The following is a 27,632-nucleotide window of genomic DNA, read 5'->3' as shown; positions in this document are numbered from 1 at the left end:
GAAGGGTCTTTCAGGGTGGAGGGTTCCCTCAAAAAGGAGGGTCCTCTCGAGGAGAAGGGTCCTCTCAGCAAAAAGGGTCTCTTTTGGAGAAAGGGTCCCCCCAGGGCCAAGAAGAAACACCTCAGGAAGGAGGGTTCCTTCAGGGAGAAGGGTCTCCCCGGGGAGAAAGGCTGTCTCAGGAAAGATGGTGAGGGAGATTTCCCTCAAAGAAAGGAGTCCCCTCAGGGAGGAGGATGCCCTGAAGGCGAAGGATGTCCTCAGGAAGAAGGGGCCGCCGCGGTCTCGCCGGTCTCCGGAGCTCTCAGGCCGCCTCCTCACCGCCCTGCACAGCGGGCTGCGGCACCGCCCGCCTCTCCCCTGGCGCTCGGGGTGCCGAAATCCCCGCTGTCCCGGTCCCTCGCTTCCCTGCCTTCCTCCATCCTTTCCGTCCATCCCTCCCTCCCCGCCGCCTGAGGGGCGGCTCCATGGGCCGCGCTCCGCCCCGGCCGGGCGGGCTGAGGCGCCGGATGGCGCCGGGCTCTGTGTGACGGTCCCGGGGGCGGAGAGGGGCCGGGGGAGCCCTGCCGGTAAGCGGGGAGGTCTGTCAGGGTGGGGGTCTCGCCTCAGGGCTGCCTTGTCACCGGGAGGGGGTCGGACACACACACACAGACATACAAACATACACACACACAGACACACAGACACACACACACACACACACACACACCAGGGCTGCCCCGCCGGGCGGGGAGGGATGGGCTGAGCACAGCGAGAAATGAACCTTTCAAGGACCTTCTTTCTCCAGCGGTTCGCTAATTTAAATTAATCGTGTCGTCACGGTCACGGTGGTTTCCATTCACTCTTCGGGGTTTACCCCACGGTCGAAATTTTCCTCGCAGGCAAACAGGGCTTTAGGCCTGAAGGTGAGGCTGCCCGACCCGGCCTCTTGTGTGCGGTAAACAACGCAGCAGATAGCGATAAAAATACTGCATTAGGCTCAACACTGTGGCCTTCTGGCGAGGCTGAAGGGCTGTGTGATGGCCTTGTCTGCAAAAAGAGATTCCCGTGGAACTGGGAATCACAAACCGAAAAAGAGGTGTCAGGAAGGACATGGAAATTACAGAAAGAAAACTACAAAAGGATGTTTTATTCCACATCTTACCTTCTTTTTAATGTCACCCCAGACATGTGTCTACCCCAGACATGTCTACCCCAGACATGTATCTACCCCAGTGCAGGTGAATCCTGGGACAGTGAGAGAAATCGGAGTTGTACCATTAAATGTGTAAAACAAGCAAACAAGGAAACCCCAAATCAACTCTCCCCCCCCCGCCTCCTCCAACCTTAATTCTGTGGGTACCAACTCTCAGTGATTTATTGACTTCACATAAACCTGTGTGTTTTTAATGGGTCTTGCGTTGTTCCTAAATGTTTTTGTTACTTTGTTTCAAAATGTTTTTGTATTGTGTCCTTAGAAAAAAAACATTCTCGTCATTTTCAGAGGCTTTTCCCTGACGGTGTTTTAGTGCCACATCATATTGGCAGACATAGCTTCAGTCCATTAATGCATCAGAATGATGTAGCATAATCTGTCATAAGTAATCCATAATCAGGTTTTTTCCTTCATGTTAGGGCTGTATTGCAGCTGTTAGACTCATGGTCACTTTGTATAAGCTAATTTAACCATTAGATCATATTGGTTTTTCCATTTGATAGAGACTTGAATGATGTTTGCATTGGTGGACGGGGGGGTGTTAGCAAAGAGCTGTCAGATTGTCAATTTTTGAAACACAGTTACAGCTGTTCTCCAAATTCATTAAGTCTCAGTGAATACAGAGACTAAACACTAGTTTTAATAATTTCCTGGAAGGGTAGTAGTTTGCTTTTCTTGTTAAACTTGCACTGGTATGTTAGTCAGTTTGATATGTCTTCCATGGCCCTTGTGATACCTTTCTGTGTTTAATTTTTTTTTTTTTTTAATTCTTTTTCCCTTGCTTCAGGTTGAGAAGATGGGAAATGCAGAAAGCAATGCCTATCACAATCACCTTTCCAGATTTCTTCCTGAGGAGCAGACTGACATTGATGGAGTGTTTGATGCCTTATCGGGGTCAAGTGGCTCAGCTGGAGGAAAAAATGCCAAAGCTACAAAGAAAACTATGACTCTGGCAGCACTACAGGCAAGACAATCTATTATTCATTATATAGCTGAGATGTAGTGAATCAATCAGAATTCCAGAAAGAAATTAAAGATGTGGCAGTAGTTACTTTTAAAGGATTGCTCATCTCAATTGAATAGTTAAGGTTTTGGGCGGGATGGATTTTGACTTTCTCTTACAGTTAACATGAGTAGTGAATTTCAGGCCTTTATTTATCTCTTAAATTGCACTGTTGAGTCCATTTGCAGCTTTCCTGATTCTGAAGTAAATTGGGATGTATGGAAATGTTTTTACAGCAACCTGAAAAATGGGAAGAATATTTTCCCCCCTGGAATCTATAGTGTGGGATTATTTACAGATTTTCTGGAGAAGCTGTCACAAAGTCAGTTTGTATTTGGTTATATCTGTCTCCCTCAATGCATCACCACCTCTAATCTCTTCATTTGCACTAAAAGGAGAGAATTCAATTTTGCTTGATTAAGCTGTGATTCCCTGTTTTAGCTAATTAACATGCAATATGCTTCTGATTAACTTTGAATTAATTTTCTAATCAAGAAAAGAGAAAAATGATTTGCTGAAATGGTTGATAACTTCAGTTAGGCAGGAGCTAAGTGGCCAAATGAATGTAGTGGTAAAGTGCATTTTTATATGTGTTACACAGCTAATGAGATCAAATTAAAACTCATTGGAAGCAGCAGGTTATTTTAAGGTATTTAGCAGTTCCTCTGCATACAGACCAGCTTTAGCCTTCTGCAGCCTGGCTGTTCAGGAGCTGCCACTAGTTTGGAAACAGTGTTGCTGCTGCCCGGCTTTTCAGCACTGCTTTATCCAAGAACCTGCCCTTGGTGTCTTTTACCAGTTTGGGACCTGGAAGAAGTTGTTTCTGGCTTTACCTCTAGATCAGTGTGATGGTTGATGAACATTTGTCTTTTCCCTTCCTGCCTTTTTGTTTGCCAACTTACATTCAAATCTTGGAAGGCTGCCTGTAGGTGCCCAGTTCCTTGGTGCAGGGACAGTTCCTGTGGCATTCCTGCCTCATAGGTGACTCTGCTCATGTCTGGGCTAGACTGAGATGTGGCAGGTTTGTTCTAACAACAGTCTGGTGACACTGATGAGTCCCCAGGCATTACCTCATGGACTCTGCTTAGGCTCATGCTTTGCTAGAAGGAAACTACATGGCTTCTGGGCCAGAGCAGGCTGCACTGTACAGCTTGGGAAGCAGGTAGAGCAGGAATCTCTAGATCCTTTCTTGAAGCCATTTAAGACAAGGATTCTAAACTGTCAGAAGTGTGAGTCAGTTAGATGTTTATTAAAGGTTCCTTTTTTACACATCTCCTTTCTTTGCACCCCAGGTCTACTCTTTGGAAGAGCTAAAAGCAAAATGAGTGGTGGGCAGGATAAGGCAGGGAGTAGGTAGGTGATTCAACAGTGTGAAGTAAAAAGCCCTTGAGTATAAGGTTTTAGTTGTGTTCCCTGCTGCTTCTCCCACTTCAGGCTCATGTAGCATTTTCAGAAAGCCTCTCAAAGACAGCTGTACCCCCTGTGACCATCCCTCCCTCAGTATGGAGCACTCTGATGTGAAGGACTGTGGCTGCTATTTCTGCTCCTGCTGGAATCAATGGGAATTCTACCACTGACGTCAATGAAAGTAGGGTAGAGCTCGGGATATTGGATCTCTATATGCCCAGCAACAGCCATTAGCATCAAATAGGAACAGCCCAGGTGGCTTCCAGAGGAGTGGTATTGAGCCAGCAAATCAGTAAATGGAGCTGGAATAGTGTTTTTGGCAGGTGCAGCTCCATTGATTTCAGCATGGTCCCCACTGGGCTACACCCCTGTACAGAACAGTCAAGGCAGGTCCTCAACATGCTGTGCACAGTGAGGATGCTCTGTAATCATGTCCTAGTGTGTGCATGTATTTGAGATGATTTATTTTTAAACCATGTAATTATCTTGAACACTGTGAAAGTTGAATGCAGAGTCAGATCTTCCCCACAGAGCTGTGATGTGTGACGATGTGTATCAGTTAGATTTCAGTTCAAAGGGCCAGGCATGCCATTCAGATGAATAACTCCTGATCTCACCTGTCTTAACATCAGGGTTGCCTACAAAAATCAAGGGATCCCAACTTTGTTCCATGTTTCAATTAGTTGGTATGCAGAGGGAAATTCCTCAGGATTGTTTCTGCACATGCGCATAGAGTTAAACACATTGTCTTGTGGCCAAAACTGAGATATGGCAAACACTTTACCTTCTCTTTGGTTTTAAATATCTATGAGCTCCACTGTCAAAAACAGACATGAAACATGATTTTGAATATTTGACTGGCAAAATTGTAGACCTTTGCAACAGAGTTATCATGTAGAAACACTTTGCTAATATTCTGTTAAGACTTTACAGTGTTGTTTTTCTGAAGTCCAGTATCGGTATCAACCTGAATCAGTAAATAATCACTATAAAAATATAGATTTTTTTATTTTTTCTCTTGGAAAACCAGTCCTTTGATGGAAGTTTGTTGCTCGTAGTAGATACTACATCTCAGCACAGATTACCTGGAATACATTAGTTATTCTTCACTTATAAAATGTGCTCTTTGCTGTTTCTCCCAGGCACATACTCGGGAGGCACTGCCAGAGCAAATGACTGTTCGGTTGTACAACGGGATGAAAAGCATTGACCTGCCTGGGAAATCATCTGGGCTGAGTGAACAGATTGCTAAGGAGCAGTTTGTAATTTTTATGTCAGACCTCTTAAAAGGGAATGCAGATGAGAAGATTGCCATAATAATGAGAATGATCTCCAAGACAGAAGGGCCCGTGAAGGGCAAACAAATCCAAGAGGTAAACGGGGCAGTTAAAATGTGTGTGTGTGTGGGGACAGTAAGAGAGCAGGGCTGTATTTAAGAGCCAGCAAGGGTTGTGGTGTGACTGATGCTTCTGGAAATTGAGCAAAATACTTGTTAGAGCTTTAGTTGCAGGAGAGTTGTGGGAATCAAATATAGCTTGCAAGGTGAAAGAGTGGGATGTCACAGAACAGTAATTCACCAGCAGCTCCTACCACTGCAAAACTTGGTCCTCCACTTCTTCTTTCATGCCATATTTTATGGAGTTGCTTTATGGAGTAACATGTACAAAATATTGAAAAAGGCTTCTTTTCAAGACCTATGACACTGAAATAGCATTTCTGTAGTTCCTGACTTGTCATGGCAAGAGAAGTTTCTGCCTTGGGATTACAGCATCAATACTACTTGACTTTATTTTCAGACAGTCCGTTGAAGCTCTTGGCAATTTCCTCTAAGAAATACCAAAATGGTGATGTTTTAATCTTTTCAGTTCACAGAGGATCTGATCATGTCTCTAGTCCATGTACTGAGCTACAGGAAGGAACTGAAAGGTTGGACTTTGGAGAATACTCGGGATTCTGCCAGTGGAGTAAAGGCTTTGGCTTCTCAGCTGCTCTCAGAGTTGAAGCTTGCAGGTAAGCACCCTTGGTGTAGCAGGTCTTAGAGCTCCTGTAATCACTGATCTCCTGGCATGGGAATTTTATTTATTTTACCTTACCAACTTTCTCCTCTAAATTCAGGACAGCTTTGGGTTGACGTCCCAAATTAGGTGGACATGCAAAACTATTTGTCGTGGAACATGTCTGTTTTACAAAGACCTGGCTTGCAGATGATGGGCATTTAGATGCATGGGCATCTAAGTATTACTTATTTGAATATATTTATCATGTATTTATGACCACATGTCCTTTTACAAAGCATAGGTCTGTCTTTGCACTGTTGTAATAACAGATTTTGCTGTCTTGCAAAGAACATCCCCTAAGTTGTAGCCAGGAGCCCATGTTTATAAATTACAACAGCCCAGCCAATGAATGTCACAAGTAGATCTTAATTCTGTGGTTGCATTTGCTTAATGTAGTTGACACTTTATTGTCATGGCTCCTTTCACATGTGGTTTGCTGTCCATCAAAATAATGAAATATTGTGTTTACACTTAAAAATCAGCTGATTATTTTCCGGACTGGGAAACTTACTCCTGTTTCTATATGTCTTATTATTTAGATGGGACAAAACCTGTGGGTCCTCAGCTGCTGGAGACAAGTTTTGATCCGAGTGTCGTCGAGGACTGGGTGTACAGAGTTCCTCAGGTCTCAGTTTTCCTCAGTGTCGTGATCAGGCAGGGCCTCCACGTTCTCCATTCTCTCCCAGACCAAACCAACGACATCCTCAACCTGGTTCCCCGCTGCAAAGGCATGAAAGGAAGAGGACTTGTCAGCCTCTTTGACATCCCATCCATCATATACATCAACTCCCACCTGCCTGCAGAGCTGCAGCACAAGTGGCGGCTTTTATTTTCTTCCAGGCTCCACGGGGAAAGCTTTTCACAGTTGTGTGGGCACATAGTGAACAAAGGGCCTTGCATAGTGATCCTGAAGGACTTGGATGGGTTTCTCTTTGGTGGGTTTGCATCTCACTCCTGGGAGGTGAAGCCACAGTTTCAAGGTAAAACTCACTTTTTTTTGGTATCCCATGGCTCTGGTAAACATTCCCTGTTCTGTGCAGGCACAACAATGGATACTTAATATCCACTTCATGGGTACTATCACTTTACTTTCACATACAGTGTTTCTTACACTTCCCAAGTGTATTTTTCTGTGGCAAAAATAACATTAATTTTCAAAAAAAGCGCAACACATGCAGAGTTATTCTTAGCATCGCACTCAAACGTTACAGATTAATATTTAGAATTTTCTGTTTGATAAGACCTTTAAAATTGCAGGACTTACTGATCTTGGAGCAAGTTTTCAGGGAAATTTATCAAGCCCTGTAGCTGCATAGGTTGAAAAGTAAATGAAAATGAAGGAAGTAAGCACAGATGATTAGAGATTAAATGATTTGTCCACAGGATGGCAGTGTTCCATCAGGAACACCTGAGCCAAATGCCAGGTTGAGCCTCCTGTTGTCAGTTGTGCACTGTCTGTCTTTGTTTTCCTTCTAAAATCCAGCAGCCAAAGGGTTCTTTGGACAAACTAAACTTTTTGTTCCCTTGAAACCTCAGTGGAGGTGGACAAGAGAAGGTTTTTTTCATAACTCTTTGGAAAGAACTTTTGTGATGGATTTTTGAAAAAACAATTATGGGCTCTGGATAATCCGTCCTGTTGGGAATCCTCACTTTGGCTACATCAGAAACTCACTTCCTATACTTAATTAGTATTTGATAATTACCACTTGAGTCAGTTAATATAGTGTTATGTTATGTTGATTACACAATTTCCTTGTGTTTTTTTCCTGATAGAGTAGCACGTACAGTGTATTAGTCAAGCACAGCACAGGTCCCTCTGAGTACCAAACTGGACATAATGAAAGTTGTGCTCTAAATCATTGACTCTGAACTGATCTATGTTTCAATGTAGTCAGAACCAAGGGTGTCTGCACTCACATCAGTTTGTGCAGATCTGGCAGCTGGCCAGTTTTAGATGACAGAAGGCAGCCTGTGGTAGGTGTGCCCTCATACAGTGACATAATGTCCTAGTCATGCCTCTGACTGCCCTTGATCACAGCTTATAATTGCATCAATGTCTGTGACTCTGCACAGAATTACCTGAGAGTAAACAACAGGTCTAGATCTTGCTGAGAGATAGCTACTGGCTTTCTGAGGTGGCAGCTGCTGTCTTTGAGCTATTCAGCTTCACTTCTTCCATTAATTTTTCTATCCTATTTGTAGACAAGTTATTGTGTGACCAGTTGTCTGACTTCAGGTGCTTTTCCGTTTACAGGTGACAACAGATGCTTTCTGTTTTCTGTTTTCCCCTCTCTTGCTGTGTACACATACACAGGGTACAATGACCACTTCATGTATTTGAACAATGGCCAACAGACTATGCCAAATGGACTTGTAAGTATTCAGAAATGACAGTCTGGAAATTGGATTTGTAGCTTGTGTTTGGAAGAGGTTTTTTTTTTTTGGTTTGTTGTTTGTTTTGTTTTGTTTTGTTTTTGGTTGTTTTTTTTTCTGTTTCTGAGAGCAGATTTATTTCACCTTTTATTCTCTGAGGATGTTTGCATCCCTTGTGCCCCACTTTTAGTAGGAGGATTTTTTCTTTTTTTGTGTTAAAGCATCAGTGTAAAGTGTGAGCTATGAATGATGATGGAGAGCTGCTTACAGCACTGATAGAGCCCATCCTTTTCTTTACAGTTAATATGTATATTGAAGTACTGAATCAACTAAGATGGAATTTATTTGTGTGTGACCCAAGCAGGTGTGCTTTATATAGGTTAAATTTCTGGAGGTTCTGGGAAGAAACCTTTTTGCCAAGTTTGGTTATCACAGAAGTCCTTCTAGGTGTCCTCCCTGGACGAATTGACTGCACATATCCACACCACTGGAGCAGCACAAAATAGCTGATCTGTGTAACTGAGGATCCTTCCCCTGGCTGCTCTCACTGCCACACTAACTGCTTTTTAAATGATGGAAGAGAAAGCCCAACAGAATTAGAGTGCAAACACTGCAAGTAGCTGCTGCTGCTGCTGTGTCATTACAGTGGCAGAAGCTTCTCTTACTCAAATTCACAAATGAGCTCTCCAGCTGCAGAGGAGTTTCCACAGAGCTACCACACACTACCTGTTTTGAAACTGCTTTGCAGTTTTGCAGCATTACGTGCCCATAACTTTGGGAATTGCAGCAGGGTGGAATAAATTTGCTCCAAAGAAAGTGAACAACATCAAGTTACGTTATTTGTTTCTGTAGATGCTTTTCTAAATGGAAAAGAGGCAGCAAACCAGGGCACTGTCACTCCTGTTTGAAAACCAGGAGCTAAATTTCTGGTACAACTCACAGATACTGGTATTCTTTGAAGTGTAGAGGGAGGGCAGTATCACTCAAGTAAATTCTTGTCTGTCTTCAGGAATGCAAGATGTGGGTACAGAAGCCCAGGTTCACTCAGTATCCCCCTTTTTTTAACCTCTCCATAGAAGTGTGGCACAGACACTGAGCACAGCAATTTATTCTCTAGGCTTCATGACTTTCCCAGTCTGTTCTGCCTGTGCAACCAGTGTTTAATGTGCTGCTTTGGTTGACAGGGTATGGGTGGACAACATGGATACTTCGGGCTCTGGATAGACAGTGACTATGGGAAGGGACACAGCAAAGCCAAACCTCGATGTACCACCTACAACAGCCCCCAGCTGTCAGCCAAAGAGGATTTCACACTGGATGCCATGGAAGTCTGGGCAGTGGGAGATGTCCCTGAAAGCGTGGTAGGTGAACCTGTGAAATAGTGTCCTGGTTGGAACAGAACATGCAAAACCCACAGTTGCAGTTTTCTCATTAAACTCTCTCTCTCTCTGTTGTAATTAATAATATTTTCTATAACTGGCCCTGTGGTGCCATGTATTTTGTAGCAGGCAAATAGCAAAATAGTAGTGGAATTGTGGAGGTTGCCAACAAGAAAGACCTTCAGGAGCCAAGAAGTGATAGAGTCAGAAGAGCAGTACTTTATTCTGAATTTCCAAAGGCGTTTCCAATATTGACGAATGGTCTCGAGGAGGAACCTCCTTGGAGAGGGGTTCAGTAAAACCCAGCGTTTATAAAACAGAAAGCAAGCACTGGAAACTCTCAAGTAAAGCCCAATCTGTAGTTCAGGAACAGACCCAAAAGATTTCTTTATCAGTAGCTTTAAATTTACTGTTGTTTTACAATAATTTTATGTGATTCAATTGATGCCAGTCTTTCTGCACTTGGTTTATTTCTGGGAATGAGCAGGAACCCTCTTTCCACTCTCCTCCGTCCCCGTAATTTATTCTTATATTAAACTATCTGGTCTGTACAGCTTGGTGTTGTTTTTTTTCAAATTTTTACTTCTTTTCATACTAAATTTGTGTGCCTTGACTTCACTGGACACAGAGCTCTAAATAGAAACAGAACAAACTGTTTACAGAAAACGTCAAATTGTAATTGAATCTCTTCTTTAAAAAAACCCTTACTTCTGCACTTCAGTCTGAGGTGAGGTTAACCAGGATGTTCTGGTTGGCTTGTAACCTGAATAAACTTGAAATAGTTCACTGTCATCTTAGGAGAAGTTTATGGCAGCTATAAAAATAATTTGCTGTATCCCAGTGAATCTTAAATGCCTTACTTGGAAAGTGTGTCTGCTCCATTGTGCCAAGCCTGCAAACCAGATCACTTATGGACTTCTCTTGAGTGTGTCTCTTTCCCGTAGCCTGATATTGACATTTTAAATTGAGTCTGTTTTATTTTCTTTTGCAGACAAAAGGTAAGAAGAGTATCCTGGATGTGGATCCTGAGGCTCAGGCCCTGTTGGAAATGGCTGGAAAAAGTCGTCACAGCGAAGGTCTCCGGGAACCCATTGAAGAGGACGAGGATGATGAGAACTAAAGGAATCACAGTAAAATGAAAATCCCTTTATTTTTATTTGCTTCCAAGTGTTAATGTTCCTTGGAGAGCGTATTTTTTCCTCTTTTCTTTTTTTTTCCCTTAAATTTACCTAATTATCTGGGACAAAGCTTAAGCCTCGTACTTATGTAATATTTAGGTCTAATACAATATTCTGCCTGAAGGGTTTTGTTTGGGGAGGACAGAAAAAATAACTGGGGACACAATCATTAGACATGTCTGAGTCCTAGCTGAATATGAATTTGCTTGCATTCCCCATAGATCATGTCTGAAAACTAAATTGAAAGCAGCAGAAGATATCGACAGTATGGTTTACTGACTTGGAGAATTGATATTTTTGTATATATATATATATATATATCTATATATATATAAAGAGACTGTCCAAGACACTGATTAAGGCTTTTATACCTCAACTGCAGATTTATTTGCATGTAATGAAATTAGTCAGTGAATTTGCAAATTGTAATGATGTCTTACATTGGTAAACAGAGAATAGTCCACGATTCCATATGAAGGGTGCTATTAATTTGCATTGCTTTGGTTAAAGCATTAAATTTGACATTTTCTAAGTTGGTTTTTTAGCAAGTGACTCCATATGGGCTGTAAGATGTCCAGAATATTCATATACGGCAACAAGGTTTATAATACTACACTATAGTTCAGTGCATCTCACTTCAGCTGTTTCTGCAGAAATTTGTCTGTTGTTTTTTAAACTTAGTAAAACAGAATCACTGGAATCATTCAGCCATGTTTTTCCTAAAAATGGGCCATACTTTCAGCAGAAATTCTCCAGGGAAGGTAACTTCTTTAGTAGCCTCACTCGAGACTGGACTAAAAAGGAAGCCAGTTAATTGGGAATAGGATCTGCAGATACCTTGTAAAAGAAATAAAAATCAGGGTTATGTAAAATGTTTAAAGAAGATTGCTGTACATTTTATTTCCACGTAATTAATCATTACTGCATTATAGAAAAAAATGCCTGCAGTTATTTGGGGGTTTTTGCTCTGTTTTGTGACTGTTCACCAGTCAGCACCAGTTTTGTCAGGTCTCTTGTACTCAGGGCTTTTTCTACTTGAATTTGTTCTCATCTATCAGTAATTAGTTTGACCTCACTAATTCTATGTGTAATTAACTTGTCAAAAATAACCCTAATTTTTACCAGGGAGTGTAATTTCTAACTCAGCAAATAGTGAGTTATTTGGTTATTGGTGTCTGTGATTGTCAATCTTTCTCTTCCTGAGGAAAAGGACTGTACCCAATCCTCTTTGTCCTGGCATGACTTTGTCTTCTGTGCAACTTAGAGCAAAAAATGTACCAGAATTCTGCAATTCCTGATCACGTGGCCTTCCTTCAAATTCTTTCCCTTAGTGTTTTCCTGTGTGTGGTCTTTTTTTTCCCCACCTGTTGTTTTTCACAGGGAGCCAGATTTGAATATTCTGAATAATCTGCACTTGTGCCTTAATGTAGGTCCCATTCTTTTAGATTTTGTTAAACAAAGTGAACTTAGGCTTGAAAGGAGAACATGAAGAAATCACTCCAGCCAGACATCCTAGAACTCAACTGTGCATTTTGTACACTACCTGAACTAATGACTGGGCCATATATGCTGTTTGTTCCAGTACAGAGTGTGCTGGGGAAGGCCTGAACTAATGTCCTTTTTGCTTAAATAAAAACCTGAAAGTCTCCCAAGTTTGTAACACGTAGAAAAAAAATGTAAGAAGCGAAACAATTGCACTGATACTTTTGTATAATTTTCTCCTCTGTATATTAATAAGAATGTTAAATAGTACAATGTAGGGAGTGCTGTATAGACAGCAAGTCAGTACATGAAGCTCTGTGTGGGTGTGGTGGTACCAGCTTTTGTTTGAACATTCTCAAACTCCCCCCATAAGTCTCAGAGGGCTTTTCCACTTAGGCACTGGGTACTCCAAGTGGATGGCATACAGGAATGAGGCAGCTGAATTTCTGCAGTTACACATAAAATAAACAGCTGGAAGGTGGAGACTTGTCTTTGAGAACTGAAACTGTTTGCAAGGGTTTTTAAAAAAGTGGTGAGCAGGCTGTGTCTGGGGAGGGTGAGTTTCACAAAGCTACTCTTCTCCATAAGTATTTCAGTGGCCAAGTTGTCTTTGATTTATGATAAGTATCAGGATAGCTGTTTCTTTTCAGACTATGAATCCAAAATGTAATCCTGTTTAAACATCATGTTGTGACAATCAGCATAGCATTGTGACCTCTGAAAGTGTAGTTTTTTGACAAGTTTGTGTCTGAGACTCTTCATCTTCACTTTGAAGTGAAGGTGTTAAGCTGGAGCAAGAGGAAAACTGACACTATGGCACTTCAGCAAATGTCTCAGTGAAGCATTATTTACTAGGACACTACTGGTCCAACCAGCAGGTGGGATTGTTCAAAATTGTTCTTTAAATGTAAAAAATGGGCTTGGGAGAGACTCAACTTTTTTTTTCCCCCTGAACCTAATGATTAAGCACTCTGGGCTTTCTGCTCATGCACCTAAAACATCCAGAAAGCATTTGTCAGCAGTGGGCTTAGCTGTGATCTAAACATCTCAGTCCCTTTTGTGCAGCTCTTGATCCAACTGCAAAGCTCAACGTCCCTGCTCTGTATGACTCATTTTTATTCTCAGATGCTTGTGAAAACAATTCCCTTCCCCATTAAATCCATGCACTGCTGTGCTTTGGATCACATCACCCTTCCAGTTTGCTCCTTTTAGTCACACAGGTACCAAAAAAGACAGCTGAGGGTTGGCACTTCAGCTCTCTACTCTGCCATCTCCCCACAGTTTCCCTGAAAGGCTTGCTGAATCAAGGCTGGCTATCTGGAAATCTAGAAACACTACAGATTGACTACAGGAAAAGAAGTGCTAATGAAGGCAGGTCTTTTCCAGTCTTCTAATTTAATGTAAAAGGACAGGTCTAAATCAAGTCTCACACAGATACTTGTCAATAACATTTAAAAATGTAGATTTTATTAATAAAAATGACTTTGATTTAAATAAATAAAATTTCAGTTTATGCACAATATATTTTTCTGTACAGGTGTGGGACTATTTTGTCTGGGACTATCACAGCCTTCTTGACATATGTTATAAAAATATACCTGCTCTTGGTTTGAAACCGGAGCTGCTGCAGAGGTTTCTGTAGAACAGCTCAGGTGGGGCGTGTAGAGGAGACTGGTGGTACAGATGCACGTGGGTATCTTCAGGAAGGATGTGTGGCAGCAGAAAGAGATGCATTTGGATTATCCAGCATCACAGCTCTGTTCCAAGAGTGTTTTAGAGGAGGTCTGAGTCAGGTGTGACATCCCTTTGTGTGCCCCAGGCGGCAGCAGCGTCGTTCACACAGTTTGACGAGCTCGGACACCACGAACACTGAGGAAGCCAGTCCAGTGAGGAACAGCAGGTCTGGGGGAGGAAACAGAGTGCAAGGGAGCTCAGCTGGGCAAGAATCCCAGGGCAGGGCCTTCCTGCACCTGGCATATGTGCTGGTGTAACCCATGGGTGCATGGCCTTGCCGTGCCTTTGCCAGCTGGAGAATTAGGGAAACCGCTGCGATGAACAAGGGATCCATAGCTGGGTCTGCTCAGAGGGTGGAAACCTCTACATTAATAATTTGGGATCATTGACCACTGCTTATGACAACAGGCCTGATGTGGATGCAACACAGTGTGGTAGGGTGGAGTTTGCTGATTCAAATGGTGAAACCTGCATTGCATTTCAGCTGGGAAACAGTCACCCTGCACTTTCTGAAGGGAGTGCACAAGGATCCGAGATAGATTTATGGACAGAAACATCAGACCTCATAGAAGATCTTGGCATGTCTCCATTTACTTGCAATTATGTGCAGTAAATCAAAATTCAAAACCCAGGCTGGGATAATATCATTAAATACTACTACTATTTGTGTATAATTATGTGTAAATATAAAGGTATAGGAGCTGTTGATTGATTTCCCCTACAGAGATGTGGTGGGAGGTAACATGAAACAAACTGGGAATGGCACCTGCTTTTTAAAGTAGCTTAAATGAAAGAAAAACCAAACCATTATTTATTTTGCAACTTACCTAGCACTCCTAAATTCTCTGTCTGGAAGATCTTCTGTAGTGGAGGGATGTATATAACAGCCAGCTGTCCCAAAAATGATCCAAGCACGGAATACAGGAACATGCGGTTCCGAAAAAAGCCAATTTCAAGTATCAACTTTGTCTAGAGAAGTAAGGGGGGGGAAAGAGAAATGTGAATCTCTGCTGGAACATAATATCACAATGTTTCTTTACATGCAAACTCCCTTTTTGAAGTTACATAAACACTAACTTAGGCAGAATTACATAGTTGCAAGTAGTTGCAGTTGAACTGTGATGGATAACTTTATTTATATAAAAAGTTGATAAAAATCACAGTGCTTTAAATGGCATTAAAAAAACCCCTTACTATGCAAACTGCTGGTATTCTAATTTATGTTTGTGATTTGAGACAAGAAATTATTGCTGACAGAGCGATCTCACCTGAGAGCGACATGTCAGGGCATTGAAGAGGTCAAAAAACACAAAACAGGTAAAAGTCATCGTTGTGGTTCGAGGAGTTATGCCACCTTTTGGATTCTGGAAGCACATTTAAAATTCAGGGCTTAGTTAAGCCTTACAAAAACATGTCAATTCAGTAGGTGAATTAAATGTTCCCTTTAATGATCCCAGTCATATCAAAGGGTAATAAAACAAAGGAGTCAATCGAGTTCTAGCTATTATAGGTAGCATTAATTTCTCTCTACTGATTTTTGAGATTATGATTTTATCAACTATGTTTTAAATTCTTAAAATGATGTGGAATTGAGTAAAGGACATTCTAAATTAAATTACCTAAACTGTTAAAGTAACAGTCACTATTTACCAACAGCAATCCATAGCACTTGGTATTTTCTACCTACATGGAAAGGTAGAAGTGGAAAGTCCCTTAAAGCATCGATACCACAGCAAGTAAGAGTTTTCCTATTGTAGTTAGGAAGCTCCAAATTAGAGGCAACGCAGGAAGGCAGAAGCAGAGCTATGAGCTGACCCTGGTTTCTTAATCCTCTGCCTGCACTGATCCTTCCCCACAGGATACATCCCTGAAAGTCCTTTGCATGTCCTTGAGAAACTGCCCTTCTCTTCATTTTCCACCCTGATGAAATCAGGATCCGATTGCAGATTTTCCTCACCTCCTTCCAGAAGACAAAGAGGGTTCCACTGATGATAATGAGAGCTGACATGAAGATTTTCAGGATCAGTGATTTGCTGAGTATGGTGTCTGTGATACACCGGGGGGGCTGTTTGATGGTGTCCCTGTCAACAGGTTCAACTCCCAAGCTGCCTCCAAGAGAAGCAGAGGGATGTGTTTAGTTAGTGCAGGGCATCCCAAAAAGGTACTGCTGATACAGCAGGGTGGAGCTGGAGGAGGCAGTTCTTTGGAATACAGCAGGAGTATTCTGGTAGGGTGACATAAGGCCCCAAATTTGTCTGTGACACCAACACCAAAGGTCTCTTTTGCATATGGAGCTGCTAAAATGACACATTAGACCATCATGTCATCTCCCTGTGCCAGAGGGAGAGCTAACTCTGAGAGTGTGGCCAACATCTCTTCCATGTTGTGGAAGCAGTAATTGTAATTGGTTGTAGTTGTAATTAGCAGTTGGATGAGGTTCCTAAGTGTTGTGATTTTGGGGCATACGCCCCCACATGTACCCAGTATTCCCTTCCCAGTCTATGAGCAGGTGATGTTCTCAGTATAACAGACCATTCCTAGCCAAAAATGACATAGTTAAGTGTTTCTACCATGAAATAGTAACACAAAAATGTGAAGTAAATGCTTTTGGGCAGACCAGAAGGGAATAAAAGCACAATTTGTCTTATCTAGCCACCAAATAATTAATGCATTGATGAGGAATCAAAGCCAAGAATGTTTTGCTCATGTGACTCTTCCATACCTCTGGGCTGGTGGCCCATCCATGATGATGTTGATCCATAAGATCTGCATAGCATTGAGTGGATTTGGTAGGTTGAGCACTGTTGACAGAGTAACTAGGCTCAAAGCTGAGATACTCCTGCAAAGCACAAAAGAACATTATTCTGCAGGGACTCTCCCCCTGAAGGTGCTTTCACTGGAAGTGAAGCAAACAGGAACTTACGTGCTCAGCTGGAACCGGACAAAGTTTTTTATGTTGTAAAATATTCCCTTTCCCTCTTCTATTGCATTCCTGGAGGGGAGAGGAGAGTTTATTAAGTAAAAAGCGCTCACACTGTTTTACACTGAGCTCCCTGTGACACTCCAAACACAAATTATCTTCTCTAGCCCTTATTTCAGTTGAAATTCAGAGCACAGCTCAGGATGAGGTTGTCAATGCAGCTTCTCACTTACAGTCACTTTATCAGAACTAGAAGATCTGAAAACATGCATCACATGGCCAGGTTTTGGTTCATGAAGCAGGTCTAGGATCTATTTATATCCCTACTGGACTCTGCCCACTCTCTCTGTTGTTAAGAACCAACAGAGCATTGCAAATTATGTTTTTCCTCTGAGCTTCCTGGATGAGGAAGTGAGCAAGTGAGAATCATAAAGGTTAGAAAAGACCTCCAAGATTGTTTAGCCCAACTTTTGGCCAAAAAAGTTCTGATCTACCCAGACTTCTGGGTAGGTGCTCTCAGACCCCCAGTTAGCTACAGCAACAAGAAACCAGAGCTTTCAGGTGAAAGGGGGCTTTGTCACCACCACTTGAATCAAATTGCAGTGTATGCTGAAAATGAGCTGGACCCACACTGGGTATCTCCACATACATGTCCTGCATCTTGCCTTGTTCCCAGGGCTAGTTACATAACAAACTGGCTGCAATGGATGGCCAGAAAGTATCTGGAGTAAGAAAGTGCCTGCTAGTAAGAAAGTGGCTAAACCTACATTACTTTTGAGAAGTCATCGTCCACGAGGATCATGTTGGCAGCCTCTTTGCTCACATCCGTGCCGGTCTGTCCCATGGCGATCCCGATATCCGCGGATTTCAGGGCCACGGCGTCGTTGACACCATCTCCTGTCATGGACACCACAGCACCAGCCCTCTGCAAAGCCTGTGGGAGAGAAGAGGTGACAGGCTCTGTAGCCAGAAGATAAGTAAGTCCTGTAGGCAATCACAGGGTTTGCAATAACATCGAGGGAGCAGAAGTGCTGTGTGACTCTGAGGGTAAAGCAGGCTCAGCAGCCACTGAGGACAAAACTCAGACCAAGAATTAAGAGACTGGATTTTCAGAAGTATAGAGCATCTCATAACTCCAGTAGAAGTTAGAAGAGGGGAGTCAAGTCCTCAGAAATCATTGTCCTGATATTATGCTTGCTAATAGCTCACTAGTGTCTTTTAAATGCCCAGGCCACACTTGCAAGAGAAATCACAGAATATCCTGAGCTGGAAAGGAACCTCAAGGATCATCAAGTTCCACTCCATATCTAAAACCTTCAGTGTAAATAGTGCCAATGCTCTAGCTGAGTTTTGACAGTCCTTTAGTTTGAGCTGATCCTGCCATGGAAGACCAGGTCATCTAGAGAACTCTGGCTCCCCCTCCCCTTTGTTTTTGAGAGACATGCAAAGGATTTGAGAAGCTTTTAGTACCTTTATTATTTTTAGTTTGTGCTTTGGACTTGTTCTGAAAAAAATGGAAACCTGAAACAACAGAAAACAAACAAAATATAATTAATCTTGTATTGGATGGAAGCTATTGGGAATAGGTCTTGTTTATGTAATCGAAACCATTACATTTTGGACAGTGGATGACAACTCTGCCTCTTCCAGTTGGTCCAGCTCTTCCCCAGACATAGCTTTCAGCTTCCCATTGCAGAGACCAATATTCTGTCCTGCAAAGAAAAGCTTAAAATGAGATCTGCCCATCAGCTCTGGAAAAAGCCAGCTCTTTCCTGACTTAGAGAATAGACAGCAATTAAAGAATTTACTGGAAAATGTGTCTGAACCTGGGGCACCTGACAGGACACACAGCTCTGGGACTGGGCCAGTCATCCTGTACTGACTCAATGGGAATTATGGAAGTAATATTGTACCCAGAACTAGAGCTGGTGCTAAATCTGTCACTCTCTGCTCTGCTACTTGCTCTGTGCATTTCTAGTGGAAAAATGAAAAAAATGTGAAGAGTTGAAATACTCACACTCTGAACATTATTGGATTCTATAATCCCAGCAATGCCATCTGTGTCTTTTGAGGGTCTTACACTGAGATTTTGCCATTTCTGGTGCTAAAATAGCAGAATTAACTCACTGGAATTTGGCTCATAGTTCGTAGATGCTCTATTACTGCATTTAAGTGTTGATTCAATGGAAAAGCAAGAGTTCAGTGACTTCTAAAACCTCTATTGCACCCAAAAATGGATGATAAAGTTGGCTATTAAGTGATGTAACATTTGACTGATCTGACAGACATACTATAGGTCCCCAGGGAAGAAGCAAAGTTTGGTACCTATAGCCACAGCTGTTTCCAGGGCATCTCCAGTTATCATCTTCACTGACACACCAGACTCAAAAAGGACTTGAACAGCTTCTCTCACTCCAGCCCTCGGGGGATCAATTATTCCAACCAGACCTAAAAATGTTAGTTTGCCAAGTTCTGGACCTGAAGCCAAAGCGAGTACTAGAAATAGAGGGGGAAAAAAAGATGACAAGAGTAAATTATTAATAATGTATTTCCATACATCAAAAGGAACATTTAGAGGAGATATGAAATTGTCAGTTTTCCAGCAGAAAAAGTCATTAAAACTGGATCTTTAGTCATTACAATCAGATCTTGTATAGACAAGACAAATATATAGACAAAATTCAGTCCAATTAAATAATAGTTCATCTGAATCAGAGCATTTCTGTTTGACATGTTTCTCTTAGGATTTATGTCCTTCTCATTTTAAATTGTCTACCACGTCTTCCCCAAACACAGATGGATTAAATCGGGACAGTGCAATGTTAGGCCAGGCACAATTAAACTGCTAAGTTAAACAATAGCACTTACACTTTTTTTTATTTTAATCTAAAAATGTGAAATGTAAATTCAGTTAAACCAGTGAGACTCCCATCACGTAAACATCAAGGCTCTGAACATTTCATTTCTGTTCCCGGTGCATACCCATATCATTCAATCATTAAATCACTCAAGGATATTTTGCCAGGGGTTCGTGTCAGTGTTGCTTTGATGATGGAATCATAAGCTGCAGCAGCTGCCTGAGCTAATCACTTCCCTTCAGAGCAGTAATTTGCTGTTACCACAAGGGCAGATGATTTGGATATTGTAAAGCAAGCGCCGTACATGAGTTACTAACCACAAGACACGGGGCTGGAGAATATGTACATTAACTGTACCAGCTTCCAGATCCGGCTGCCAAGACTTGTTCTCATCTACTTACAACCTGGGAACACGCACAGGAGATGATGTCTTTGTTACTGTGTGAAAGCCTAAGATATTTCTGAAGGGATGTTTCTAGTGGTGAAGGAGATGACACGTGTACAAAAACTTCTGTGGGCTGTGCACTGACACGCAGTCGGGATCAAAAGGAGATTGTTAGATTTGGTTCTAGTGAAGAAATGAAATGAACTTCAAATGAAAATCTCAGTACCCAAATCCATGTTTGGAACTCTTTCAAAGTGTTTTTTTGTTGTTTTTCAGGCAGCTTCTCCAAAAGCAAACCTTGGCAGAGTAGTGCTTAGAGGGGGCCCAGCACAAAGCTTTTCAATGCATCATTCAGACTGTATGCCAGGCAATCACAACACTCCATGGAAAAAAAACATTCACCTTTCCAGTGCTTATTTCAGCTCCTTTCAAGCTCACTAATTTAAACCCAGCAAAAAACCAGATCAACCAACAGACCTAAGACATGGTCTTCAGCAAACTCTCACGAGGGTTGCAAAGGGATCATCCAAGTGATGTCAAGAAACTGAATTTAAGCTGAAAGAGATTTAGATGGGATATTGGGAAGAAATTCTTCCCTGTGAGGGTGGTGAAGCCCTGGCACAGGTTGCCCAGAGAAGCTGTGGCTGCCCCATCCCTGGAAGTGTCCAAGGCCAGGTTGGACGGGGCTTGGAGCAACCTGGGCTAGTGGAAGGTGTCCCTGCCCATGGCAGGGGGTGGAATGAGATGAGATTTAAGGTCCCTTCCAACCTAAACCATGTTGTGAATCTGTGATGACTGAGCCTCTGTCCACCCTAACTAAAACAGAGCAGGAAAGTACCAGGGCATGATAACCCATAAACTTAAGACTGACCTCGAAGTCCTGAGGAGCCCATTCGCTTCTCTTCCTGCTGGTAGGCAGCTTTCTGCTGGGGGGTGAGTGACAGTGAGATGCCACCACTGTTGTACAGAGTGCAGTATTGAATAACTTCTTCAAATGCTCCTTTCATAAAGTAAATATCTTCCTGGTCCTTTAAAGCAAGGAGATAATACACTTTATATTAAAAAAAGAGAACTTTTTTTTTTTTTTAAAAAGGATCTTTTGTTTCCTCTTTTACCTGTTTCATGAGATGCCCAGGAACTTGCATTATGTATAAGATGGGATATTTTTGTTCTGGTCATTTTTCATGTTCAGCCATCAGAGACAAAATTGTAATGAAAAGGTTGGTGAGTTTTTAACTTCACCAGTACAGTATCAGCCAAAATGAACTCCTTGACCCAGTAAGGGGTAAAGGGCCAACCTTTTTCTCCCAAACACCATATCTCTCTTTGCCTGTCAGTTATCTCTGAAAAGCTTTTGTTTTCCTGCTCAAACCAGTGTATGGAAAGTATTCTCTCCTCCCATTCAAACACAGCTCTACAAGGTAAAATTACACCCAAGTTGGGAATTTGGAGGTTTGTTCAGTTTTCTCCCGACATAGTTAACTCCTGAAAACATTATTTGCTGAAGAGATACCATTTCATGCCCATTGTTGAGGTGCACAATTAGAAACACGAAACCAGCCACCACCACTGTTTGCTTTACCTGATTTTTCAGTGTGCATTTCACAGCCATCCACTTCTGTTCAGAGCTAAATGGAATTTCCTTCTTTCTTACATAAATGTCTTTTATGTCAGCTAATTCCATCTGAAGTAAGGTAAAATAAAAAGAGCACTGTAATGCTGAACACTGCCAAAGTTTGTGTGTATATATATATTTATATATATATATATTAAAAGGGTTGACTGTTGACCATGTCCTTCCAGGCTGTCAGATACCACAAAAATTCATATTTCAAATATGAGAGAAAAATTCATAATTCAAATCCAACTTTTCCTTTTGGTGCCTCATGTGGGATAAATTAAACTGGAGTCCAAAGCTTGATTCCTACTAACTTTTAAAAGAACTAGGGAGCTGCTCTGCCTTTTTGGTGGGGCTTTGGGTCAAAGGAGGTTCAAGTCCATTCCCTAAAACTACAGCAAAGCAACGGGCTGGGCAGATTTCTTCCAGCCCAAGCTCAGGCTCCCCCACTTTGGTTATTTCCCAGTGACTCTAGTTGAAAGAAAAAGGGAAATTGCAAATAACTGAATGGTAGATTGTAAATGTGGTTTCCAATTATTTCCTGATGAGTTGAACTCAAAAAGCAATTCACCAAACTGAAAAATTAAAAAGAGAAATGGAAGAGACAACCTCCCACATATTCTGCTATTGCTTGGCTACTGAATGTCAGAGCAGGAGGGAGCTTTTAATTCAGCATTTAGGGAAGTGAAATATTGTTTTTTTAAAAAAAAAGAAATTAAAAAAAATCACGATTTTGCTGTTAGTTATGGGCTTTAAAAATAAGAGGTAAGATCAGATGCTAGGAGGTGCATCATTTCATGGGGTACCTTCTGTGCTTTACAGCCCAGCTGAGCTCTGAAGCCACAGGCTGTGTTATGCTGATTAGGTGATACCTTGAGGTATTTTACAGCCTCTGCCTATGAGCATGAATGGAACACCCATAAAAAAATCTTCTTTAACATAACCATGACTAGAAAAAAAGTGAAAGCTGCCAGATGACTCAAAATGAGGGTGACCCTCTGCCATGCTTTCCAGTCTGGCCTGTTCTTGCTCATGTTTCACTCCTGTCTTCCTCCTGAACTCTTAATTGGCACATGCAGAAAATGTTGAAAAGGCTGTCCAGTCTGACCCTGAAAGAAATCCATTCCACAGCCTAACTGCATGATTAACCAAACAAAACAGTTATTGCTGTTAGTGCAGAAGCTCAGGGAAGGTGTTTGCCCACGACAAAAAGGTTGACTGGGAGAGGTGTACATGTATGACCTTGGGAAGAAGAGATGAGGAAAGATTAAAACCAGTCTGGGGGATTTAAAGCAGTCTGAATGCTGTTGCCAGACCTAACAATTCCAGCTTTTTTTTTTTTTTTAATTTATTTTTTAAATTTCTGGAAAGTTTTAAACCATAAGAACCTTACCTTCATTGCCAGGGCAATGAGAGCTCCTTCTGTGGGTTGTCCTATCACACTGTTTTTCCTGATAACAGCATTATTGACCACACAGCCAGCCTGCAGAAAGGGACAGGTTTACATGGTTTATTTTTTTAGTTGCTAAATTCATAGCTTTTCCATCTCTTTAAATGAAATAATGAAAGATTGGAGAATGAAAGCAGCCACATCCCAAAAGATTGGTGAAAAGATTCCCCACAGTAGCATTTCCTGAGATCAGGTCTTGTGCTTTCTAAACCCCCTTACTCCATAGGATACAGCAGTGAAAGCTTAGTGTCTCCCCTACTATTGATTCTAATGTGAAGTGGGGATAAGATATGACCTAATCTCCATATGAGATTCCAGCTCATATCATTTCACCACCCAAACACTCATTTTAATTTACAGTTGAATGTTCAAAATTTTATTTAATGCTGACACAGGATGCAGAGATCATCACAATACATTTATAAATTGACTATGTGGCTAAAGTCTAGAGTCTGTCCGCACTTAAAACCTGAACATGGTAAAATGAATCAGTCTCTCCTCTGAGAGAATTGTGGTTTTATCCAAAATATCATTGACTCTTGAAGCTGATGACCCTGGTCTCTCCCTGAATGTCTTATGATCTCTCCCTTTCACCCATAAGCTTCAGGTACCACATCGCACTCAGCATCTTTCCATGAGAATATTTTAGCAGGACAGTTCATTTTGGAGTTACAAAAGTTGTTTGTTTTGTTTGGTTTTTTTTTTCATGCTAATTACCCAAAGTGATTAGTTCAACTGAAAAGTGAATTTAACTGGGGTAAGATGGTTCATAGGTTACACTTACCTCCACTAGCTTCCCAATGGAGACGTTGGAAAATTCCTTAAGGATCTCCTTTGTTGGCAGAAGATAAACATTTCCTTCTCCATTGTAGCCCACCCCGCTGACCTGAGGGAGGGAGAGACAGAAAGGACATATTTCCCTTTCAGAACAGTCCTGTCTGGCACAAGTTCTAATTGTGAAGGAGTTCTGGGATTCTTTTTTCTGCCTCAAGCTTATAGGAAAGGCTGCAGACAGTGACAGTATAATATAATAGCTGTATAGGAACAAAAAGAATCAACTTGTCCTATACAGCACTTCTTCACCGTGATTTCAGGAGTCTCCTGCAGCTCAGGTGAGAAATCCAGCCCTTTGGCAGCAGTGGGTTCAGTGGTTTTGTCCAAGCCCTGCCCTCACTTTTCACACAGGTAAACAAACCAAGCAGAAGGATTAAGTCACATCTTCCTACTGAAGATGGACCAACAAGGGTGGGTGGCAGGTTTCAGTATTCACAATAATTACAGAGAACAGCAGGTTATGTCAACGAGCAGGTTATATCAACTGTGATATCTGAGCAGTTTGTGTACCCTCAGCCCCACCTCTGCCTCTCTCCAGCGCTGCAAAAATCCCTTCTTTTAATGGGACTGGTGATGTGCAACAAACTGCTTGGTTTGGGGCTGACCAGCCTCCCTCATCTGGGTCTAAATGAACTAGAGGCAAAAGTGCCCTGCTGAATTTCAGCAGCAAAGCCTGAATTACTGTCCCATGCCCACCTCTGCCTGGAATCCATCCGAGGTCACCAGCCGGGTCACCGTCATCTCGTTGGCCGTCAGGGTGCCCGTCTTATCTGAGCAGATGACATTGCAGCAACCTGAGGAAGGAAAGTTCTTAATCAGAACTGATAGATGATGCAGCCCAACAGTGAGATTCAGAAGAGGGAGGACAAGTTTCCCTGATGTTATTTAAACTGCACCAGTGAGAAAAGACCAGGAAATGGATGAAACTCCTGACAGGGTGTGTAAGGGAAGGATTTGAGTGCACGTCAGGGCATTGGGCACATAATTTGGGTGTGAGATGGGGTAGGAGACATCTGAAGAGGGCCATATTGTCTCATCATAGGGTGGGCAGTCAGAGGGCATTGATCCCCAGGGAGCTGGTCAGTGTTTCTGAGTTGCAACATCACACAACAGAACAGCTGCTACATTCCAAAAAGACAGCTCAAATTCCCACTGCCATGTGCTTCCTCCCAGGGGCCATTTGACCCTTGCTTCCCTAAATCAGGAATAGCAGCCCTTTCCTGCCTCACCAAAGGACTGTGAGAGCAGATGGGTTAAAGGCTGTTAAAAAAGTACTTAAAGATCCACAGCTGAGAGAAGAAGCTGCCCCTTTGCTCTGCTTTGTGCCAATCCTGCTTCAGTAAAGCACATTTTTCCAGGGCCCACTTACAAAATACAGTAAAGGAGTAGATTATCAGAGATACCACATTCCAGAGGGTTTCCACTCCCAAGAAGGGGAAAAAAAATCACTTTAATAATAATAATAAAAAAAAAAAAAAAAAAAATCAGACTCCAGCTCCCTTCTGAGTCTGAATATCTTCCCTGGCTCTGGAGATGCCCACAGTGCTTGGGCACAGACCCCACGAGCATGATGAGCTCCAGGTAAGAGCCTGGAGAGAATAAAGCAGATTAGGCTGCAATTAAATTAATGGTAGTTTTCAAGGATTAGCAGAGAGCAAAGCCATCACTTCCAATACTACATATTTAGTTACTGACAATTGGAGGAGAAGGATTATTTCTCTCCTTTTCAGAAGTTTAGCAGACATGGCACTCTCAGTGTGTGGGTGAGCACAGGTTTGGCCACCTGGCACTGGCAGTTCTGCCTCCTTGGGCACAGCCCTACCAGAACAGAATTCCTCATGAGGGAAAAGCCATTTCAGATGTTCTGGGTCAGGGCAGACACAATAAAATAAGGGTGATAAGACTCCTTAACTGCAGAACAAACAAGGGCAGTTCAAACAATAGCAGGGTTTCCAGAGAAGACAGGGTTTAACTGAAGGATCTGGTTGTGCAGCAGATATCTGGGACTTTGCACAGACCAGGCTTGGCATTGATGTGAGTTTAATGAGGGTTCTAAACAGACACCACAGTGTCTCCTCCTCCCTTTCCCTGCTACACTGACCCAGGCATGCAGCCACCTGGGAGTAAGGGCCCATTTGAAGATAAGGGGAGGTGGAAGAACGATTTCATTCTGGTTCATTCTGCTCTGATGTTCTGAGGATGGGCAGGATGCCTTCTCGAGGTCTCTCTGTGACTTTTTGGATATGAGGGAGATGGCCACCCGGCTGCAGAAGGAGATATTTATTTGTGCTGCCAGGCTTGACTTGAGGTTGGGAGGTTTTTAGCCAGACACTGAAGAATTGGACAGGATGGACTCACAGGATGATCCCAGAGCGTGGAGAGGAGGGAAAAACCAAGCTTTTAACCCAAGCAGGGCATGTATGTCTGTTCCCTGTGGACCATGGCTCAGGTTGCATCATTCCAAGCACCTGCCTGTGTTCACACCACTAAAGTGAGGGAAAAGGGTGAGAAACACAGGGTAGAACACATTTAATTCTGAGTGGGTTGCTCTGTCCCAGTAAGCATATTCCAAATTTCTGTTTTTCATCAAACCAAGGCTCATAGGGCCAGCCCCTGGCTCAGATTTTGGAGTCTGGGAGGTGACTGAGCTGTGTGGCCCCTTGGCAGCCTTACCTAAGGTTTCTACTATGGGCAGCTTCTTCACAATGACCTTTTTCTTGGCCATCCGGAGAACTCCCAGCACCAGAGTGACTGTGACCACGATGGGAAGGCCCTCAGGGATGGCAGCCACGGCCAGGCTGGGGACACCAGAGACACAACAGCTTCAGCAAGGGGTCAAACAATGAATAGTGACCAAAATGTGCCACAGGGACATTTCCATGGCATGAATTTTTCTGAGTGTCTGCCTGGGAGCACCACTGGGACTCCTGGCTCACTGTAAGTACAAAACCAAGATATTTGTCCAACCATTCAACCTTTTTCTGGATGATTTTTGACAGAGTAATTATTTTTCTTCTTTACATTGCCAAAGAGCATTAATTTCTGGCTAAGCAGGGATTTAGTGGTTGGATTTCATTTCGTTTATTTAACTTTCTGAGGATGGAAGTTGAATATTCCTTGGCATCATGGCTCACACATTAGCTACTGGCTCCTGGCCACATGCAGCCCCTCATCTCCTCTCTTACACACCATGGAGGGGCAGGACCAGCTCCTCAGATCACTCCAACTGGTGCAATACCGAGACCAAAACCTTCCACACCTGATATGTTGGAAAAATCCAGCCACAGTCTGCATGTTCAATATTAGATATTCCTTGGAAAAGTCTGAATGGTTTTATGTCTGTGCAAAATATAATCAAGGAGGGCTTTCAAAACCATAGGCTGCTCTCCAAAACTCAGGATTAACCACTTTTCTTTGCCACCACATGCCCTGGCAGACAGGGAGGTGGCACTGAGCCATTTTGGCTTCTCTGTTGTCCCCTCATCCTGGGTTTTGTTTTAATTTCCATAGAATGGTTTTTCAAGAATTGATTTTAGAGCCATGACAACCCCAAGTAAGATGGTTTATGGGCATTACTGAAATGTAGTAACATGGTTTATTATGTTTGATTAAGAGGCTGTGCATGCTCTTTTATGCTGCTGAATTGTTCATTCATATCTTTAGATGTAAGTCCAGTAAGAACAGCAAAGAGTAATATTTGCTGTTGCTACACTCCCACTTAAATTCACAGTACAGATAGGAAAGGGCATTTCCAGCATGATG

General features: G+C 42.4%; 2 protein-coding genes across 3 annotated transcripts in view; one reads left to right on the top strand and one right to left on the bottom strand.

The window, feature by feature from the left end:
- Positions 1-476: 476 nt before the first annotated feature.
- On the top strand, positions 477-14,015 carry MEAK7 (MTOR associated protein, eak-7 homolog). 2 transcript variants are annotated; one of them, XM_008925079.3, is made up of 8 exons: positions 477-566; positions 1,980-2,156; positions 4,745-4,975; positions 5,468-5,612; positions 6,199-6,639; positions 7,914-8,032; positions 9,217-9,393; positions 10,403-14,015. In XM_008925079.3, the coding sequence occupies exons 2-8, from the start codon at positions 1,989-1,991 to the stop codon at positions 10,529-10,531; spliced, it is 1,410 nt and encodes a 469-aa protein (XP_008923327.1). In that variant the 5' UTR covers positions 477-566; positions 1,980-1,988; the 3' UTR covers positions 10,532-14,015. The 2 variants fall into 2 exon arrangements, with proteins under 2 accessions (XP_008923327.1, XP_017939363.1); XM_018083874.2 differs by lacking the exons at positions 477-566; positions 1,980-2,156 and adding an exon at positions 3,532-3,548.
- The window catches only part of ATP2C2 (ATPase secretory pathway Ca2+ transporting 2), a 25,134-nt gene continuing 11,267 nt past the window's right edge, over positions 13,766-27,632 (bottom strand). Inside the window, exons 12-27 of the mRNA XM_008925184.3 lie at positions 26,544-26,668; positions 24,567-24,664; positions 23,821-23,922; positions 22,980-23,069; positions 21,551-21,652; positions 20,840-20,996; positions 19,051-19,221; positions 18,340-18,437; positions 18,196-18,246; positions 17,493-17,659; positions 16,729-16,797; positions 16,528-16,644; positions 15,763-15,910; positions 15,074-15,169; positions 14,633-14,774; positions 13,766-13,973 (exon numbers count right to left, since the gene is read on the bottom strand). Of these exons, the coding sequence (XP_008923432.2) occupies positions 13,861-13,973; positions 14,633-14,774; positions 15,074-15,169; positions 15,763-15,910; positions 16,528-16,644; positions 16,729-16,797; positions 17,493-17,659; positions 18,196-18,246; positions 18,340-18,437; positions 19,051-19,221; positions 20,840-20,996; positions 21,551-21,652; positions 22,980-23,069; positions 23,821-23,922; positions 24,567-24,664; positions 26,544-26,668 (1,846 nt within the window). The 3' untranslated portion in view covers positions 13,766-13,860. The remainder of the gene's footprint in view (positions 13,974-14,632; positions 14,775-15,073; positions 15,170-15,762; positions 15,911-16,527; positions 16,645-16,728; positions 16,798-17,492; positions 17,660-18,195; positions 18,247-18,339; positions 18,438-19,050; positions 19,222-20,839; positions 20,997-21,550; positions 21,653-22,979; positions 23,070-23,820; positions 23,923-24,566; positions 24,665-26,543; positions 26,669-27,632) is intronic.

The sequence above is a fragment of the Manacus vitellinus genome, unplaced genomic scaffold (assembly GCF_001715985.3).
Source record: "Manacus vitellinus isolate BGI_N305 unplaced genomic scaffold, ASM171598v3 scaffold_10_pilon, whole genome shotgun sequence".
In the NCBI taxonomy this organism is placed as follows: domain Eukaryota; kingdom Metazoa; phylum Chordata; class Aves; order Passeriformes; family Pipridae; genus Manacus; species Manacus vitellinus.
The sequence above is the reverse complement of the archived record's forward strand: the minus strand, read 5'-3'. Positions and strand labels throughout refer to the sequence as shown.

Bases quoted from the DNA above. Each gene is read 5' to 3' on its own strand.
- MEAK7 (XM_008925079.3), top strand. From the start codon at position 1,989: ATGGGAAATGCAGAAAGCAATGCCTATCACAATCACCTTTCCAGATTT. The intron at 2,157-4,744 runs GCAAGACAATCT...TGTTTCTCCCAG, and splicing joins TGACTCTGGCAGCACTACAG to GCACATACTCGGGAGGCACT. The intron at 9,394-10,402 runs GTAGGTGAACCT...TTTCTTTTGCAG, and splicing joins GAGATGTCCCTGAAAGCGTG to ACAAAAGGTAAGAAGAGTAT.